The sequence below is a fragment of the Borostomias antarcticus genome (genome assembly GCF_949987555.1).
Source record: "Borostomias antarcticus genome assembly, chromosome: 7".
NCBI classification, from domain to species: Eukaryota; Metazoa; Chordata; class Actinopteri; order Stomiiformes; family Stomiidae; genus Borostomias; species Borostomias antarcticus.
This window is the reverse complement of record NC_140240.1, coordinates 3,857,586-3,876,565: the sequence shown is the minus strand read 5'-3', so window position 1 is coordinate 3,876,565 and position 18,980 is coordinate 3,857,586. Positions and strand designations below refer to the sequence as shown.

The 18,980-nt window shown below is 45.5% G+C and overlaps 1 protein-coding gene across 1 annotated transcript in view; it reads left to right on the top strand.

Annotated features, from left to right (window-relative positions):
• Positions 1-18,747, top strand: part of tafa4b (TAFA chemokine like family member 4b) — a gene marked incomplete at both ends in the record, with an annotated part of 30,548 nt that extends 11,801 nt beyond the window's left edge. The window contains 4 exons of the mRNA XM_084440970.1: positions 5,413-5,537; positions 17,730-17,776; positions 18,108-18,144; positions 18,610-18,747. Of these exons, the coding sequence (XP_084297096.1) occupies positions 5,413-5,537; positions 17,730-17,776; positions 18,108-18,144; positions 18,610-18,747 (347 nt within the window). The remainder of the gene's footprint in view (positions 1-5,412; positions 5,538-17,729; positions 17,777-18,107; positions 18,145-18,609) is intronic.
• Positions 18,748-18,980: the final 233 nt, after the last annotated feature.

Genomic DNA, 18,980 nt, shown 5'->3' with positions numbered 1-18,980 from the left:
CCTGTGGCGGACTGCTGGGAGTTCTGTCCTGTTATCATTAGGCTGGCTTGTTAAAGAGCAGCGCCCTGCTGCTGACTCTACCCAGGGTTGTATACAAGGCTTGACCCGGACTGAGATAGGTGTTTGTATTTAGATGAAGGAGACCGCAATACTTCTGAGCTGACAGGAGAGGTGCAGGAACTCAAACAATAGAAAATCGAGGTGCCGGTACTCGGCTCTGGTGAGCTCCTGCACAAGTCAAGCATTGGTTATCACTCTGTAGCAGCTCCTCATCCTCTCTCTGACACCACCCTCTCTCTCTCTCTCTCTCTTCATTCTCATCCATTCTCATCCTCTTTCACCCTGTGTTTCAGTTCCACTCCCACTGGGGGTTCAGATGAGAATTACTAGAGATTCTCCTCAGTTGTGAATGAATCAGGAGGCTGGGTTGGAAGTGGACCCACGAATTAAAACAAAACCCTGAGCAAAGCCAGCAGCCCATGGCGCTAAAGACACAGGGTTTGGACTGGGGGGGGTGGGGGGAGAGCGCGGCGTGCACCGAACCAACAGCTGCGACCCGAGTTGGACATCATGGCCGCCCATTCACCTCCATACATTTTTGGACTTTGGCTCATGAGCAGGGCAACAGACAAACTCAGCTGAATGAAAATAAAAATGTATGAATATTAAATTGTTTTATTTGATAGCAAACAATATCTCTTGTGCAATGTACATTTAGTAATGGTGTATACATTTCACATGTTGTTGGAGAAGCAATGACTGTATAATATGATGATTATAATAATAATAATAATAATAATAATAATAATAAACTTTATTTGTATAGCACCTTTCATACAAATAAATGCAGCTCAAAGTGCTTTACAACACAGAGTGTGCATGCACAGAATGCTTCACATAAAAAATAGACATAAAATAAACCAAAAACAGGAAAATAAGATGGAAGATAAAAACACAAATCTGATCTTACCCAAGGTTACCTCGTCGTGCAAAGCGACGTGTACAATAAAAGATAAAGATACGAGTACAAGTAAAATACAGTGTAGAAATGACAATTTAATAAAATGTTGTACTGGAGATGTACATTTCAAAAAAAGAAGGGAAAAAAAGAAAGGAAAGTGCAGTAGCCTGCAAGTGCAAAAGGAGCTACTGCAGTTAAAAGCTGTGGCATTTAGAATCAAGCTCTTGACCTTTCTGCATAATCTCAGAGCAGTGGAAACCTAGAAAAGCCCACTCCACTGCCATTCAGCAACTGTACATACTGACGACATGCATCATGTTTAATTTTGCCATGGAAAGTATTTACCCATACATACCTAGTTGGCCTTGGTGTGGGCTTTTCCTGCAGAGGCAATTGTAGTTGAACTTCCCCTACGGGAACTTTCAAGTACCAATTGCTCATCAATGAAAATCTGATTTGAGCTGTGCGACATGCATCATGGTCGGAGGTATGCGCTCCACGAGTGACCTTTTCCAGTTATTGTCGTATTATCATAATGTCTGGGTTTAGGAGGCTCAATATTATATTCCTTCAGGGCCCCAAATTTCTAGCGGCAGTCTGTCAAAACATTCGGTTTTCTTTGTGTGTGTGTGTGTGTGTGTGTGTGTGTGTGCGTGCCTGCGTGCATGCGTGTGTGTGTGTGCGTGCCTGCATGCATGCATGTGTGTGTATAGGTGTGTATGCGTATGTGTGTGAAGGGGTTGGCGTTCGGTGCCTGCAGCAGATTATACTGCAGTATCATACCACATTAACCCTTCAAAGGCAGAGCCACTGACCTGAGTCCACGGTGGTGGAAATCAGGCCATCTCAGGCTTGTTGGTGCAGGGCTGCAGGGGCAGGACTAACCTGATAGAGAGGATGGGATGGATGGATTTAGACTCGCGCTGCTCAGGTGGGACTAACAGGGAGGGAGATGCTGTGCTATATCCTTCATATTGTTTTTGTTCCTTTCAGTGTGTGAGTGTCTCAGTGTGTGTTTGTTTGTCTGTCTGTTTGTTTGTTTTTTGCAGTTTTGGGCTATTCTCTAGAATCTTAAGGTTGCTTGCAGTAAGAGGACTGCATTGTGGAAAAGGGACTATACTTTTGCTTTTGTTATTGTGGAGTGAATCTAATTCTCCTCAAATGTGTATGTATGTGTGTGTGTGTGTTTGTATGTGTGTGTGTGTGTTTGTATGTCTGTGTGTGTGTATGTGTGTGTGTGTGTTTGTATGTCTGTGTGTGTGTATGTGTGTGTGTGTGTGTGTGTGTGTGTGTGATATGGGATCGAAGGCAGATACCTGCTACATGGCTTACACACCTAACACTAACTGCCCCCCCCCCACTCCCACACATACGTTACCTCCTACAGCCATCCCCCTCTCTCTCTCTCTCTCTCTCTCTCTCTCTCTAACATAATGCCACATGGTCTTGCTCACAGTAAGTGAACCACTGGCTCTATAAAGTATTCATGGGGGCACAACACTGTAAAAGCTGCATGCTTGGATGCACACATTGTATCACGGCTCCTGTATCAAATCACCTGCAGTAGATTGATCCAATCTCACGAATAAGGCCATGTAACCCACAAATAAATACTTGCGCGCACACACCCCCACACCCCCACACACACACACACACACACACACACACACACACGCACGCACACACACACACACACACACACCAAGACTAATCTATTATTCTCTATGTGCTCAGTGCAGTACATGCTGATGATGAAAGGAGGAGGGTTATCCGTCTTTGAAGTGGAGTGGTGGATTATGTATTTCTATTTTCATCTCATTCTCTGCATCGCTGAGGTACGCCGTCGAAAGGCCCTTTCATTTAGGGAAAAAAACACATCAACGATTGTGTCACGCTTAGTTTTGTTTTACAGTGTAAACTTGGATCGCATACCAATGACAAAGCACCGTTCATGCAGAATGTACAGTAGACTGCATGTTGTGGTGCAGACAGTCAATTTAGTTGCGTCATCAACACCTCCTCACCCTGACGACCACACACACACACACACACACACACACACGTATCTGTGTTCTTGTTTGCTCTGTTGATTCACAACTATGCTGTGTGTCTCCTAACAAGGTGACCGTTCTGTTCACCCGACACACACAGAGGCTGCAGTTTCAACTCTGTCCACATGATGTCACACACACATTTCAACCCAGAAAAGAAGACATGCAGTATGTGTGGGATGATCACATACACACACACACACACACACACACACACACACACACAAAGACATATGGATGTTTTGACAGACTGTGTACTCACAAATATGAGTTTGTTGCGATTTGTGACATTTTTCACTGCTCGACCAGATTGACATATGATCATCAGCGATGTGAGATGGACCTCCAGGCAGCCTTTAGGCCTGACACCTCCATTCCACAGAGCTTATCTAGACAGACAGCCCCTGAGACAGGAACCGCGTCGGGGGATTTACACCGCCTCATGAGAAGCTGCGCCGAAAGCTGTCTTCACCGACACCGATCATGAGACATTATATGAAGATGTTGTGAGACCTTACGGAATGAAGATTCTACAGTCAGGCTGAAATGAAACGCGGGTGTTGGACCTACAGTATGTCAGCCACGGAGCTGCTAACAGAGCTGGCTCTGTCACTGGTGTGGCTCGTCATTAGCTGCTGCTGATTGGAACAGTCGTTATGATACGTCTTCAGTCTCTTTCAGTGAGAAGAGAGAATAGGATGTACTGTTGATTATGCAGTACTGTAGATAAGCTATGAATATGGATATTTTGTACAATCAGGGTCGCCTGTAGTTAAGGAGGGGGTGGGCTGATTGGGGGGGGGTCCCCTCCGTGGAACAGTTGTCTTTAATTGGTCTATTGAGATGATCTGCACTCCCTCCAATAGCCTCTGACCTTCCCATGACATCATTAGCCATTCGCTACAGTAGCCTACTCCCGTTTATTTTCCAGGATGACAGACAAGGATGTTCAGCCCCGCCCCTCCAGTAGTAGCAGAGCAAGAGTGTGTGGCTGTAACTCTATAATGGCCCTTACAGGCCATGCTCATTAGCTCTAAATAACATCCTTGGAGTGCAGAGCACCATCGCCGATAGCATAATGGCGGCATTAACGAGCATTACACACCCATTGGTTTTTAGAACCACTTACTGCCACGGAGCTCGTGCATCATAACAGCATGTTCTCCGGCGCTGCGCGATGGTGGGGGTAATTTATGGTGGTGACGCTGCGTCCTAGTGAACGGTGGCCTCCCCTTCCTCCGTCTCCTCGATAGCGTTTCTCCTCTCCTATTCTCCAAGTGTCTTTCTATGAAAGTTACTCTATCTGGGTCGTCTCTCGCTGACTCGTTCTCTTTTTCCTCAACTGTTGTCAAGTGCTTAACATTTCTATCTTTATTTCTTCTCCTCCTTTTTTTCAGCCCATCATTTCCGTCCTTCATTCATTCCAAAATTGCGATGTTTTGTGTGACCTCTTCCCATTCACTCTCGCTACCAATTTATTTCTCCTTCTCTCTCTCTCTCTCTCTCAGACAACGCTTGAGTGGATTTTCTTGTTATTTTGCGTAAATCTCTTTAAAGTCTGTTTTACTGCATATTTCAGCCATCCTCTCCGTGTGTTGGAAATAAAAGGTGATAATACTGTCTGGGAGACTTCCTCCAATCCATCATCATCTTCCTCTTTTAACTGATTGGCTTGTCAAAGTTGGGTCTGCGCTGGATTACACACCTTCAACCTCCACTTCACTCTCACATCTCACACTTTGGAGGGAGTGGATGGATTGAGACAGGTTGTTTGACTAGTTTGTTCTGTCTAACCGTCTAGACGAGGGGTCAGATGAGATGGATCTCTCAGCCATGATAGGCCTTCCCTAAGAGTTGGGAGTCAGAGTTTTAGGAAATGTAGCGTCTTGTCAATGTCATGGCCAAGACGGATGTCTTTGATTGGCTTTGCTGTCATCGTGCTTGAAATTGATTCCTCTATTGCAGATCAATTTATTAGTCAAGCAATGAATGACACATCATCTAGTTTACCCCAAAACACAAAACGCTGAGAACATCAAAGTAGCAGATCAACTCACACCTGTGTTCATAGTTTTAATTAGTGCACACCTCTCCCTGGCTTGATTGGCACTCATGAACCCTGCTCAATCCTGCACTACTCTACACCTGTACACTCATGAACCCTGCTCAATCCTGTACTAAACTCAACTGCACTGATCCCCTCTATCTGGTTCAGTCCACTTACTTTAGCGCCCTGCCCCCCCCCCCTCCTCTCTCTTCCCTCTACTCCCCTATCTTCTCTCTCCTCCCTCTACTCTCCCCCTATCTTCTCTCTCCTCCCGTCCCTCTCCTCTCCCTCCCTCCTTCCTCTCCGCTCTCCCTCTCCTCTTTCCTTCCTCCTCTCCTCCCTCTGTCTTCCAGCATCCATCGTACTGCAGAAGTGGTGGTGCCAGATGCACCCCTGTCTGGATGGAGAGGAGTGCAAAGTCCTCCCTGACCTCACTGGCTGGTCCTGCAGCACTGGGAACAAAGTCAAAACCACCAAGGTGAGAGGACTGTGTGTGTGTGTGTACTGTGTGTGTGTGTGTGTGTGTGTGTGTGTGTGTGTGTGTGTGTGTGTGTGTGTGTGTGTGTGCAGTGAACATGCATTTTTTTGCACATGGCAACAGTCTCATGTTTTCATTTTTTTCAAAAGGATGAATATTTATCTTGTTTAAAGTGTAAAATAAAAATGGAAAAGGTAAGCATGAACATAAGCAAGCAGTGTTCCAGACCAGCGCTACAGTAGGCAATGGTATGAGAATGGTCACTGTTAATATTCAGACAAGATAAACTGATTTAAATGAAGGCCTATCTATTTGGGTCCTCTCCAGCACTTCCGTGACAATGGTTTGGTTGTAAATCAGCAGCCATCTTGGACTGGATTGGCCTACAATAATGCACAGTACATGTTTTTTTTTGGTAGAGGGATTCATAATTGATGTTGTTTTGATAATTTGACCTATCTCTCAAGTTCAGCTCTGAAAGGTAAATTTTTCATAGTCGTCATAGAGCCTTCATATCAGGCTCGAATGAAAGCTCTGTTCATGCTAACATAGGCGTTGTTTATGAACACTAGGGCATACCAAAGCCACACAAACATGAATTTCCCCCACCAAAATAATTGCAGAGTAAAAACTGTAGTTTTAATTGTATAATTCACAATGTCGCAAAACAGGAGCCTCCTATAAAACCTGACCTACGAAAGAAAGTCTTGTTGACAGCTGCATCGAAATCAACACGTTATCCAATGAGCAACCTGGCTCTTTAGGGTACGTGTCCACTGGCAAGCTGAATGTAGCTGAACAGCGCCAAGCTTACAGCTTCTTAGAGTGCACTAGAGCTGGGGTTTAGAGCTGGCCAGGCTACCGATGTTTTACACCTACGTTAGCAACGAGTGTCGTGTTTTTGCAGACTGCAGATTAACTAGCCAGGTTAAGATAGCTAGCTAATGTTATGTAGCACGTGTCATGATGTTAGCAAGTTATTAGCAGGTATTAAAGTTTAAAAGATATTATTTACGTTTTACCATTTTGCTTTTAACATTTTGGTTTATTATAGAAATCCCACAGTATGAGTAATTGTATATCTGTATCTGTGGAGTCAGGAATATCACCGGCTTGATGCGTGTTGTGTATAGAATGATAATTGAACAATGGTTGTAATTACTGATGATGTTGGGGGAGTGGTCTGCCTCTGGCGTGTGGAACTTGATAGGACTCCTTGAAATGACTCCTTGAGTGGAGTCTACAGGAGAACCACAAACATGCAGAGAACACATGCAGTCCCATAGAGCGCATGGAATGCATACTCTCAAAACTGAGGGAAGATCTATCTATCTTCGTAGAAGAACTATCTTCATACCTCCACCAGAACGACCCTTAGACCCCCACCAGTCCAGGTTCAAGGCTGGCCACTCGACAGAGACCGCCCTCCTTGCAGTGACAGAGGCACTCCATGCCACAAGAGCGAAATCTCTCTCTTCTGTCCTGATACTCCTAGACCTGTCAGCAGCATTTGATACGGTAGACCACCAGATCCTGCTCTCCACCAAACTGCCCACCGACGTCAGGACAGCAGAGTCGCTGCCCATCTTTCGACACAGGCTCAAAACTCATCTCTTCAAGAAGTACTACAACGATCCTCTTAAGCACCTATTGTATTGTATTGCTATTCTTGCACTTTGCCTTCAGCACTAGATAATGCTCTTAGTCACTTGTTTTAGAAAGGAGATGCACTTGTGAGTTCTGGCAGGTAGTAGTACATTGGCTTTTCCTACGTTAAATGCAATTATTGTTAGTCGCTTTGGATAAAAGCGTCTGCTAAATGACTGTAATGTAATGGAAGATGCTTACTTGGACTTGCATCTTGGCGCTGGATCTCCATGTCCTCGGTCTACTGTCCAGCTGACGAGACGCCCAGCTCTAAAGTTGTCACTCTTCCAAGCCGACTGGCAGCCATGCCAACCCAGGTGCGCTGTCCCCAGCTCAGGGACCGGACTGGAGAGCATGTTCTTCTGCATGTTATTCATATTGGGAGGAAACCCTTGCGAACAACATGCCACCTCCGCACAGACAGGCCCGGGAGACCTTGCTGTGAGACGACAAAACTAAAGGCCGTGCCACCGTGACGCACGTGAACGATTTTGGGGTTCAACCCACTTATAAGGTTAGCCAGGCGGCAAGAGATGGCAACGCCCCAACACTGTCTAGAATGACCTTGTTTTCATAGGATTGATTCATCGCAGGTTCACACACAGGCTCAATGCAACCTAACACCTTCACTGAAACTACATGACTGGATGATTCTTTAATCACCTCACCTGCCTCTAGATGGAACATAAAGGTGTCAGCTACTGTAGATCTAAAACTGACTCCTCCTCAATCTCCTTCAGGAGACCCATGAAAGTGTCTCTAAGATTTACTAAAGGCCTCTCCTGCACTTCCGTTAAGTGAACCATAAACGTATCCGCCAACCTCACCAAAGGCTCCCGCTCCTCTCCAGAAGCTACATCAAGAAGGGACTCCACCCACATCTTGACACATGCCATCAAGACCTCAGAGATAAATGGTAAATGGACTGCACTTATATATGTTTTTCCACCTTAGCGGCACTCAAAGCGCTTTACAATGGCCTCTCATTCACCCATTCACACACACATTCACAGTAGCTGCCATGCAAGGTGCTAACCTGCACATTGGGAGCAATTTGGGGTTAGGTGTCTTGCTCAAGGACACTTCGACATGTGGACAGTCAGAGCTGGGATTCGAACCACTGACCCTTCGATCATTGAACGACCCACTCTACCAACTGAGCTACAGCCGCCCCTGTCAACTTCTCAGGACTCCCTAGTCAACTTCCCAGTACCTGGCAACACAGAGCCAGAGGAAACAAGGGGGGGGGGGGCACTGAGTTCACTCCACTACACTGATGTGACACTTCCCGGCCCCTGGGTTCTAGCTGCCAACTTCTCACTAACCAGCGCTCGGCGCAGTTCGGGGGAGAGGACTGAAGGCTCTCTCACCCTCTCATCTGCAGGGGAGGAGGCAGCAAGGAGGAAATTGGTACTAACGCAGAACACTAACTAACCACTCTCACGGGAGAAGGATCAAACTCAGTGTCATGTGACCTAGCCCGGATCTTCTCTAGCTCCCTCTGAGACAGTCTCTCTCTCTCCTGCTCCTCAAGCCTCCTACTTTCATCTTGAGATTAAATTTGAGCTCTCTCTCTTCCATCTCAAGCTCAATTTGGTGTTCTCTCTCTTTGTTCTGCATACAGAGCCTATAAGGAGAACCGCTCCTTCAGCACTACTATCCAATCACTCATTGTCATAAAGGAGGCCTCTGTTGTGCCACTCCCCTTAGCCAGCTCAGCTAGCCGTGACCCAGTAAGTACCCACTGATGAACTGCCGTTTAGTAAGCTGCCATACAAACGCCCCAGCAGAAGCCACGGAAACTCTCTTCTCCCTAGTTTCACCTAGCATCCAAGCTAACACAGTACTCTACTGGTCTGATTCAAATCAGACTCACCATCTGACCGCTATACTCTAAGCAAGACACACACAATACAAACCGGGCCCAAATACAAGATGTCCACCCGTCTACAGACCACCCAAACCGAACTCGCACCCCAGGCGCCAGCTAAGTTGCAAAACACAGATGAAAAACACATAGCTCCTTTTTATCACTGGGCTAACAAGCCCCAAGCAGCATCCAGAGTGCCACACAGACCACTACTATCCTGCTCTCGCACTGAGCATGTGAACCCCGGTCATCACACTGCACCAGCTCAAACAATGCTGGGCCACAGATGCTTACCATACTAACAGCCAGCTCACAACCCAGCCAGCATTCATAGGTGGGGCCCATATGGGCTAAACGTGAGGGACCTGACAATATGGGTCCCAAGTGGGTTTGTCTGCGGTTTCCATTGTGGCCCCACCTGGGTTCGTCCACATACTGTAGGCTTGAAGTGGCTGGGAAAACACTACATCTTACAGGAGGGTGTTTTTCTGACCCAACACCATCTCTCTTGCATTCCTTTGACTTTGGCACAATTAACCAGCAACCTATTATTGTACATACTTTACAATAATACACTTTTTTTTTTCTTATTTTTAATGTTTTAATATACCAAACTTAAAAATCATGAAAATAACCTCTCATTTTTTAGGGCTTTTCAGACTTAATGGGATAGGACAGTTGAGAGAGACAGGAAACATGGGAGAGAGAGAGGGGAGGACATGCGGCACAGGACCCGAGCCGGGAATCGAACCCAGGTCCGCCACGCAAAGGACTAGCCTTCATATGGAGCACACCTTACCCGGTGAGCTACCGGGGTGCCCCAAAAATAACCTCTTAATCAATTCCTTATGCCAAAATTATACAGAAAATGGGGGCGAGTTGGCAACATCAAAATTTGTTTACACCTTGAGGATTACGAAAAACATAATTAGAAAAATACATCCATGGGGTGCATAGGGACCCCACCTTCCTGCTAGACTAAAGGGCCCAGTCTGTGAACCCAAAACATGAATGATTGAAGATCGAAGACAGCAGAATCAATCCGGAGTACATGAATGGTTAGTGAATGGTTTCAAAATCGTCCAAATCTGATGCAGTTAGATAACTCTGATAAGCTAGTATGTTCTTAACACAACACTCAATTTCTGAGACAGTCTCGGGGGCATTGTCATGGGTATGTCCTCCCCCGCTCCCCTTGCAGCAGTGATATTCACATCCATTTCAAATGAGTTATCAAGTTTGACGTGTTGCCACTGAACAATGACTGTCAATGAGACAGCTTGCAACACGAAGGGAGAGAGAGGGTGAGAGAGGGTGAGAGAGGGTAAGAGAGGGTGAGAGAGGGAGAGAGGGTGAGAGAGGGTAAGAGAGGGTGAGAGAGGGTGAGAGAGGGAGAGAGAGGGGAGGAGAGGGTGAGAGAGGGTGAGAGGCACAAGATACTGGAAGTGACTGTTTACAAAAGTTCATTATATTATAAATGATAAGTTGTACTTACCGTACTGAAAATTTACTGACTTGAACACCGAGGTACCGAACCGTGATTTTGCATACCGTTACACCCCTATTAGGTCAGTTAGGTTTTTTGGCCCCAATTTGCTATCATACCCATTTGTATGCAGCACGTGCATGTAGGCAGAGCTTAATTTGTGCCGGATCCTGCAGGAACAAGATACGACCTCCGAGATTTGGACGGGACCTATTTGATGGGATCCGGCACCTCGTTTGTTATTGTCAAAATATCAAAATACATTGGGTAACACTTTATAATAATGATCAGTTATAAGGCATTTATAAAACATTTGTTAATAATGAACTAATTATTAACAGATCATTTATAAACATGTGTAAATTATTCATAAATTATTTGTAAATATACTAGTTAAACATTCACAAATGATCTGTAGATGATTTATAAAACATTCCGCCCGCTTGGGTCAGAGCTGATTGAGCGCAGTACAGTGACCTCTGGGCAATCTCCTTGCACCCACTGGCAAAGACTGTGGGTCTCTAGCTTACTCAGGGGCTGAGTTGTGGGATCCCTGGCATGGATAGTGGCGTGATGGCGAGACTCCACCCTCTCCGGTCAAAGCTAGTCGTGGACAGTGTACCTCTCTCCGGGCCACTCACCTGCCCCCACCAGTGAAGACCGTGTGTCTCTAGCCCACTCAAGGGCTGAGTTGTGGGGTCCGTGGCGTGGTGGCGAGACTCCGCCCCCTCACGTCATATTGGGTCGGGGGCAGTGGAGCCCTCTCCGGGCTACCCACCTGCCCCCACCGGTGAAGACTGTGTTTCTCACAGTCTATCTACAGTCTATCTAAGCCTGTTGCTGTCCTCCTGAGGCCGAAAACGGTAAATGCTCTTGTGGTAGCACACAGAACTGCAGGTTCTGGAACCACTGTCCATCGAAGCCTGTTGCTGCCCTCCTGTGGCCGAAAATGGTAAATGCTCTTTTGGTGGCAACATAGAACTTCAGGTTCTGGGACCACTGCCTCTTGTGGTAGCAACATAGAACTGCAGGTCAATAACGGGACAAAGGGAAAAAGGGAGTGACTACTACTGGACATTTGCTATTCTAGCTGCGCGGCTGGCCTGCCACGCACAAAAAAACGGGTTGACCAAAGTACTGTACAGTGGGCTAAAAACAATAAAATACAATATAATAAATAGAAATAAGACAAAAACAGGAAATGCATAGGCCTACATTAATTGCTGGTGTGCAAAGCTCATCATATACGTAATGCAGGCCACTGAGAAAAGGTGGGTTTCCATTCTTTTATTCCACATTGAAGCTACTCGTACGTTGCTTACTTGCCTATTTTGGATGCATGTGAGACGTGGCAGATGTCAATCACTCAGGTCACGCAGTGTCCCCAAGTGTGGGAGTTTTAGGCTACGTGGTGAAATGTCAAAAAGACAGTCACATTTATTTAATTTCTACAAACAGTTGGAACCTAGCACAAAAGCAGGCAAAAGTCATTACGGAGGAACAGCAGGTAGAAAAAGCATTGCCAGCATGGAGTAAAATTGAAAAGATTGCTAGGAACAAGTAGAGGAATATGATGATAACTTGAAATCGGGGAGAGACAGGCTATGGAGTTGATGCGGAGACTTTTAGATGTGTGCTGGCCAGTGGTTTAAGGTTTTTTGGTCGTTTTGGATTAATGATTGTTACTGTACGCCCACAGCTAAGCAAATGGGTGTTTGTGCTGCGAAACGGTGAAATGATGAGTGACTATTATGAAAACTCATTAGTCCCATCATTGTGGCAACCGTTCGCGGAGTTCGCGCCCAAAAAAAGTGCGTACACATACAGTAGCCTATATAGGCTGTGTTTCAGGACCTCCTTACTTACAAATTAAGCACTGCATGTTGGCCAAGTGCACCATTAGTTAAGTAGGTTCATTAAAGAAACAGTCATCAAGATAATCTGACCTGTAGCTCAAAACAGTAGCCCTACTGTATGTGCATGCAAATTAGTATTAAAAAAGGCTTGTTCTCTTATTACTAGTGTCCCCACCAAAGCTCAAATCAAAACTTTGCCCCTGCATGATGGGTTGAGTTATGGAGAGTAAAACTACTAATAAGAACACACAGGTAATCTCCCAGGTAAAGGACCCAGGGACCAGAAAAGTGAGCTGTAAAAATGATTCCCTGACAGTAAACAGAGCAGTAAACATGGGCTAAATACTTCATAAGAGAGACATGAGTAGAGTGCACAACAGTAGAGTGCACACATAGTTACAGATAAGTTGCCTACATGGTAGGCCATTATGTGTTAGCTATCCCTGTAGTCTCTAATATGATATTTAAGTGAATCATATAACAAAGCACAGTAAGCACTTACAGTAGCAGAACAGGCTCATAGAGAATGCCGCAAAGCAGAGGTCGGGAGACAGAAAGCAGAGAGCCAAGGGTAAAAAGGGGTGAGGTGGGCTGGATAGGGACAGTTGACGACACAGAGTGGGAAGGAGCTAGTCACGAGGAGGCAGGGGGCCTTTCCAGGAACCATTAGGTGGACCTTGGCCGAGGGCGGGGGGGTGGGGTCCTGCTACAGGGTGGCCTGCAGGAGACAGAGAGTGTCCACAGGACCTGTTTAGAGTATAAAAGGGAGAGTGACTAGGGAGGAGAGGACAGCGTTAGTGACTTTATGGAAGTACAATGTATAGTATTTAACAAGGTATAACCTTGCAACTTATGGAAAACATTTGGAACGTGTGGATGTTTTGCTGCCCAATGATCGTGTTCATCATCCTTGCAAGGAAGGTCCACCAGGGCCATCAGGCCTGGTCTCTCCATCTGGGCCACCTTCATAGATGCACCAGATGGTGCACAGATCCCTTTGCTAGCTTCTTGTTCCTGTGGATGGTTGCAGTGAGAGGCTTGATTTTGGTGAGCAGGAGGGTTTCAACCTGAGCTTGGCCATCTTGAAGTGTGATCTTGAGGTCATGCCCTAACTCTGGTGAGGCTGGCTAGGCTGACCAGACCAGACTGTATTGACCTCAGTGTAGGTGATGAGATGTCAGGGTTCCGCGTCAAAATCCTTCATTCATGCCTGCAGGTCCTGAACTGCCTTCTCACCCTTCTTCATCCTCATTGGCTGGCATTCAACATGCTACCTATGGTGACATTGACACTTCAGGTTCTGCTTCACAGCAGCGTTCACCCTTTCCTTGATAAAATCTGCACTATCATCTTCACTATCGTCTTTTCACACCACACTAATGCATATCTCATCATCCTCATCAACGACAAGTATGACCTTCAGCACCGAGGATGATGAGCACGATCAGCAAAACATCCACACATCCCAAATGTTTTCCTCAACCCCGAATACACATTCCCAGGAGCTGCTGAATCCAACAAGTTCATGGTCCATTCAGGAAACAAGGTCAGACTACAGAAGCAGTCGACTGCAGAAAGAGCAATTGAAAATACAAGTTGGTCGAGTATCGGGTGACGTCTTATGCTGTTAGGGGCAAACGTCAACCAACCTCAGCATTGGTATGGCAAGCAGGGATTATGTCAAGCATTCAGAGGCAGATACAATGCTACTCTCTGCCTACTAAGCTGAGGACCAGGAATTTCACAGTTGTACTAGACCACTAGTCCAAGTGGCTTGTGTCTCTCAACAACTCTGAGGTGATCTGCTGACTATATACAAGCATGCATTAATGAACTGCATACTCTCAGAAGAGGCTGCAGACATTTGGATCTTCATGCGGAAAGGACAAACTATATTACGTATTACCAGCTCCATACAATCTTGTCTAGAGCATCCCTCTCCCATTGGTCATGGCTGGGAACGCGTGAATGGGAAGTGATGCGATGATGAGAGGGGTGAGTGTGGAGAATCAACAGATTCAGATGAAGAGTAGCGGTCCATTAGTTGATTAACTAATCATTGTAAATTCGCAAATTCTGGTTAAATACCTTGTTAAATACAGCATGAACAGAGTTTCCATTCGAGCCTAATACGAAGGCTCTATGATGACTTTAACCTTAAAAATGAACCTTTTGGAGGTTAAAATTGGCATCCATCTTGGATTTGAAGGCCAAGAATAGTTCAAATCAACAAAAAGACATCAATAATGAATTCCTTGACCCAAAAAGTCACAGAAACATGTACTGTGCAGCATTGTAGGCGAAACTATTGAAAATATAATTTTTAATTTGGGGTTCTCACCATGTTAGCCCGCATTTTTGCAAGGGGCATGGGGGCTAGATTTGCTTTGTAACCTTCATAGATGAAAAATCCACTGAGAAACAAATTTTCTCTTTCTGCAGCCACGGAGGTGCTGGAGATGACCCAATTATTCATGGCCTTTTGTGATCAGTCGATGTGTAAAAGTTAATTTTGCGTGACTGACAGCCTGGGCGTGTGTGTTGTGGGATGGAGCAGGTGTGGTTTACTCACAGGTGAAATATAAAAAGAGAAACAGTTGTGTGGGAGTAACACAGGCGCCATAGGAGTAATTGCTCAGAGCGACAGAATAACAGCGTAACATCTGTCGCATTCATTAGAATGCATTATGGCTAGGGGTTCCGTAGAGGTTTTCAAATTAAGAGTCCTAATTAAACTGGTGAGAGGGATAGATGAAGGAGTGAAAGCTGGAAAAGACAATGCTTCTTGAATTAATAACCCTCGGTCTGGGACAATGAAATGCTGAACGACTGACAGGTGGGGAGTCATAGTCTGTCCACCCCCCCCCCCCCTTTCTCTCTCTCTCTCTCTCTCTCTCTCTCTCTCTCTCTCTCTCTTTCCCTCTCTTTATCTGACTGTCTAGCCAATCAGCTGTTTAGGGAGCAAGGGGCGACTGGCTGCATCACTGGACATTAATGGCACATTTGCTTGACATTGTCTGATATAAGCTCAGTAACTAGGACACTTGATGGCAGATGTCACATTTGATTGCAAAGAAGCCATCGCCACGGCAACTGCTCTTCCTGCAATGTTCTCTCTCTTTCTCTCCTCCTCTCTCTCTTTCTCTCCTTCTCTCTCTTCTTTCTCGAATTTGTCCCTCACCCTCGCCATACCCGTGACCTGATTCCTCACTTATTTCTTTCACCCTTTTCTTGTTATTTTTACTTATCTCTACAGTTTGCTGTGTGTGAGTGTCTATCTGTTCTTGATCTGTCTAACTCGCTCTCACGTTGCAGAGGTGTGGACAGGCGCCTGGGTACAGTGAGTCTGCCCTGTGAGATAAAGGACAGCAATGACACCATGAACGCGTCGCACACTAATTACTGTGTCATTCTCCTCTCCCTTCTGTTTGACTGTTGTGAAAAATCATACACAGAAAACAAAGAAAGAAGTAGCCTTGTTGCATAAGACAGGTTTCATTGCACCGCTGCAGTGGAGGAAAGTTTTCCAAGAAGGACAAAAAAGTCTGTCCAAAGTTTGCTGAAAAAGTTCATTTTAATCATAAATCTTGGTCTTTATACTGTCACTTAGATGAAACATTGATTTAGCCAACGCTAGCATAGTATTTAAGTCTCCTTTAACCAATCATTGAACAGTCTGATGATCCAAAGTGACAAGGCCATTTGGTAGATGAGAATCAAACCCCACCTGTTGAGTTGGACCTCTACACCCATCCTATCCACAGGATCTTCCCCCCGTATCTGCCCACAACAGATGTTATCAACTTCCTTGAATTTAACTCTTATTGCTGAGCTCCCGACCCAAATTGCCATTGTTTAAGAGTTTTCAACTTCGATCAAAGACTTGTCGTAATCAACTCTATAGACATTCTGGCATTCATGTTACTTAGTCAAATGTCACTTAGGCTGTAACACTACATTATGGGCACATGTACAAATTATATTAGTTTAAAATGAACATTTTAGCTCACTATTCCATCAGAGGCTTTGTATTGCCAAACACACCTACTAAGAGATGCATGTGGTGTGATTTTCCTCACGTGTACGTTTCTTTCTGCCACTCCTATCTGCTTCTTTTCTAGGTCACCCGATAGCAAGAGAATTGCTGAGCAGCGATGTCAACCAAGCCTCTGTGACTAACGTATATGAAGGAAGGATGACACACACCTCTAAAGATGAAACTATCGACTAAAGGAAGACTGTCAGTCATTCCATCATAGCAAGATATTACAAAATATATTGGTACACAACATACGGAAACTCTGGTGGGTGGAAACCTTGAGATAACATTGGTGGCAAACTGCTATAAAGGACTACAATGGACTACATTAATGGATACCCAGGGTACACTCGGAAGACTAATATTGGAATTCAAGATATACACTTTACCAGAGCCTTGTAAAGGACAAGCAGAAGCTTCAAATGAAAGGACATTTTTACTGACTGACAGGTTCAAATGGATGGCTGTTTCAGCCAAGCGTTTCTGGATAAGTGGGTGTGCTTGAGCCAGAGACTGATGTGTGTATAGTGGTATCTTGGATAAAGGCCTGACATATTAAAACAAACTAGAGTTTAATTGCTGTATTGGGATGACTTTCTATTCATGAGCGAGGGAGGAGTAAAGAGGGCTCGAAACTAGTGAATCACAATTATTGTCTAATTACTCTTGTGGGTCACTACCATAGAAACCATTTTATGGAAAGTAATTTTGCAGTTCTAATTAGGGTTGCTGAGTAGGATCATCATATTAAACAACAACATATTATTCTCTTATTCTCATATTATTATATCTCACCATCATATCAACAACATATTAAAGATTCATGTAAGACATTTGCACTAGTTGAAACTGTTTTGGGAATGTTTTTTTTTCTGGTTATCTTGCGTCTTTTGCTGTGGATGTCACATGGAATTAAATGGGGGGTGAACATATTTTGTAAGATGTCCGCCGCTGGTGTTAAAGTAGATTATCCCCCTGCCCCCACCATGGCTGAGTTACTGGTTTAATCCATGAAAAATCATACTAATATGAATCTAAAACCATCACTCCCATTGAAGAGCCTTACATAATAGCTTGGTGCTTGATTGTGGACTAGCAAAGTATGTCTCACATCTCTCTATTTCTGCCCGGAGATTATTTGAAAATTCAGATTAGACGGCCTCTGTGACATTTCCTATGTTAGCTGTAAAAAAAGGCCCATAAAACCTTAGAAATGGTTGTGTGTGTTGTGTTTACTGTATGTTGGGCTGTGGGAACTTCAGTGTTTTCTCTCCATTGTGTTTCTCTCTATTAGTTCTTCTGCCGTCACATCCTGCACTCTGCTTCTCCCTGCGGGTCCTGGTCCTGAGAAATACTGGAGCTCTGGTCTGATAGGATTGTTACACTCCTCAAAAAGAAGATTCAATCTGCTGTGTGGTTCCTTTTAATAAATCCACACCATATCCAGACATCTGCCCTTGCCCAATACTGAAACCAATACATTATTTATGTAGGCTATTACATTGAATGATGGTCGTACTGTATAAACCTGTTGCTTTCTCCTCATAGCCACCCCGTTCTCTATCGGTCTCTCTTTCTCTGTCTATCCGTCTCTATCTCTTTCACGCCCTCGCAATACTGTCTCTTCGTCTCCTTACTCCTCTCTTTCTCCGGTGTGTCTGTGTCGGTGCAGGGTCAGTGTGCCCTGGGGCCAGGCCGATGGAGGCAGGGTAAGGCCCCTCAGACAGCATGCTTTGTGAGCTATGATAAATCTATCTGAGCCTGTGTCTCTCCAGTGCTGAGCCCTGGGCCAGAGGGAGCCAGGGACAGGAGGGCCAGTGGCAGCGCCAGTCTCTCATTACTGAGGCCTGGATAGCACTAGCCCCTCTCCCGGGACCACTGACATATATTTTTAGGCTTACTGTATGTGCAGTTAGGGCAGTCTCACCAGAATGTCCCACTCTTTCCCTCTCTTTCTCGGCTCCGATAGTCTACTTAAAGTATACACACACACACACACGCACACGCACACACACACACACACACACACACACACACACACACACACACACACACACACACACACACACACTCAAAAACAATACACAAGCATGCACTCCAGGACCAGTGTGCTTGAGCTTGCCTCCTTCAACCCCCCCTTTCCTCCTGCCCCCCTCTGCCCCCCTACCCTTCAGATATTCAGTGTTCTGTTGATGAAGCTGGTGCCTTGGCCTGTCCTACAAGGCCCTCTGCAGCAGAATCAATATTTGAGGACAATTTGTGCGGCGCTGCTCCCTGGTGGCCGGGGTCTGAGGCTGCAGCTCCGGCTCTAGGCCCAGCCAGGCTCGGAGAGGGGGGAAGATGAGAGAGATGACCGACTGACACAGCCCATCTGAGCGAAACTGCACAGCACACCGCATATACCATTACCGCTGCTGTGCAATGGAGACACCTCTGCAGCAAACAGACCGGCCCAGAAAACAACGCCTGTACAGGCTGAGATGAAATGGCTGTGCATCTTTGGATATATTCACCCAGAGAGAGAGAGAGAGACAGTGAGAGAAAG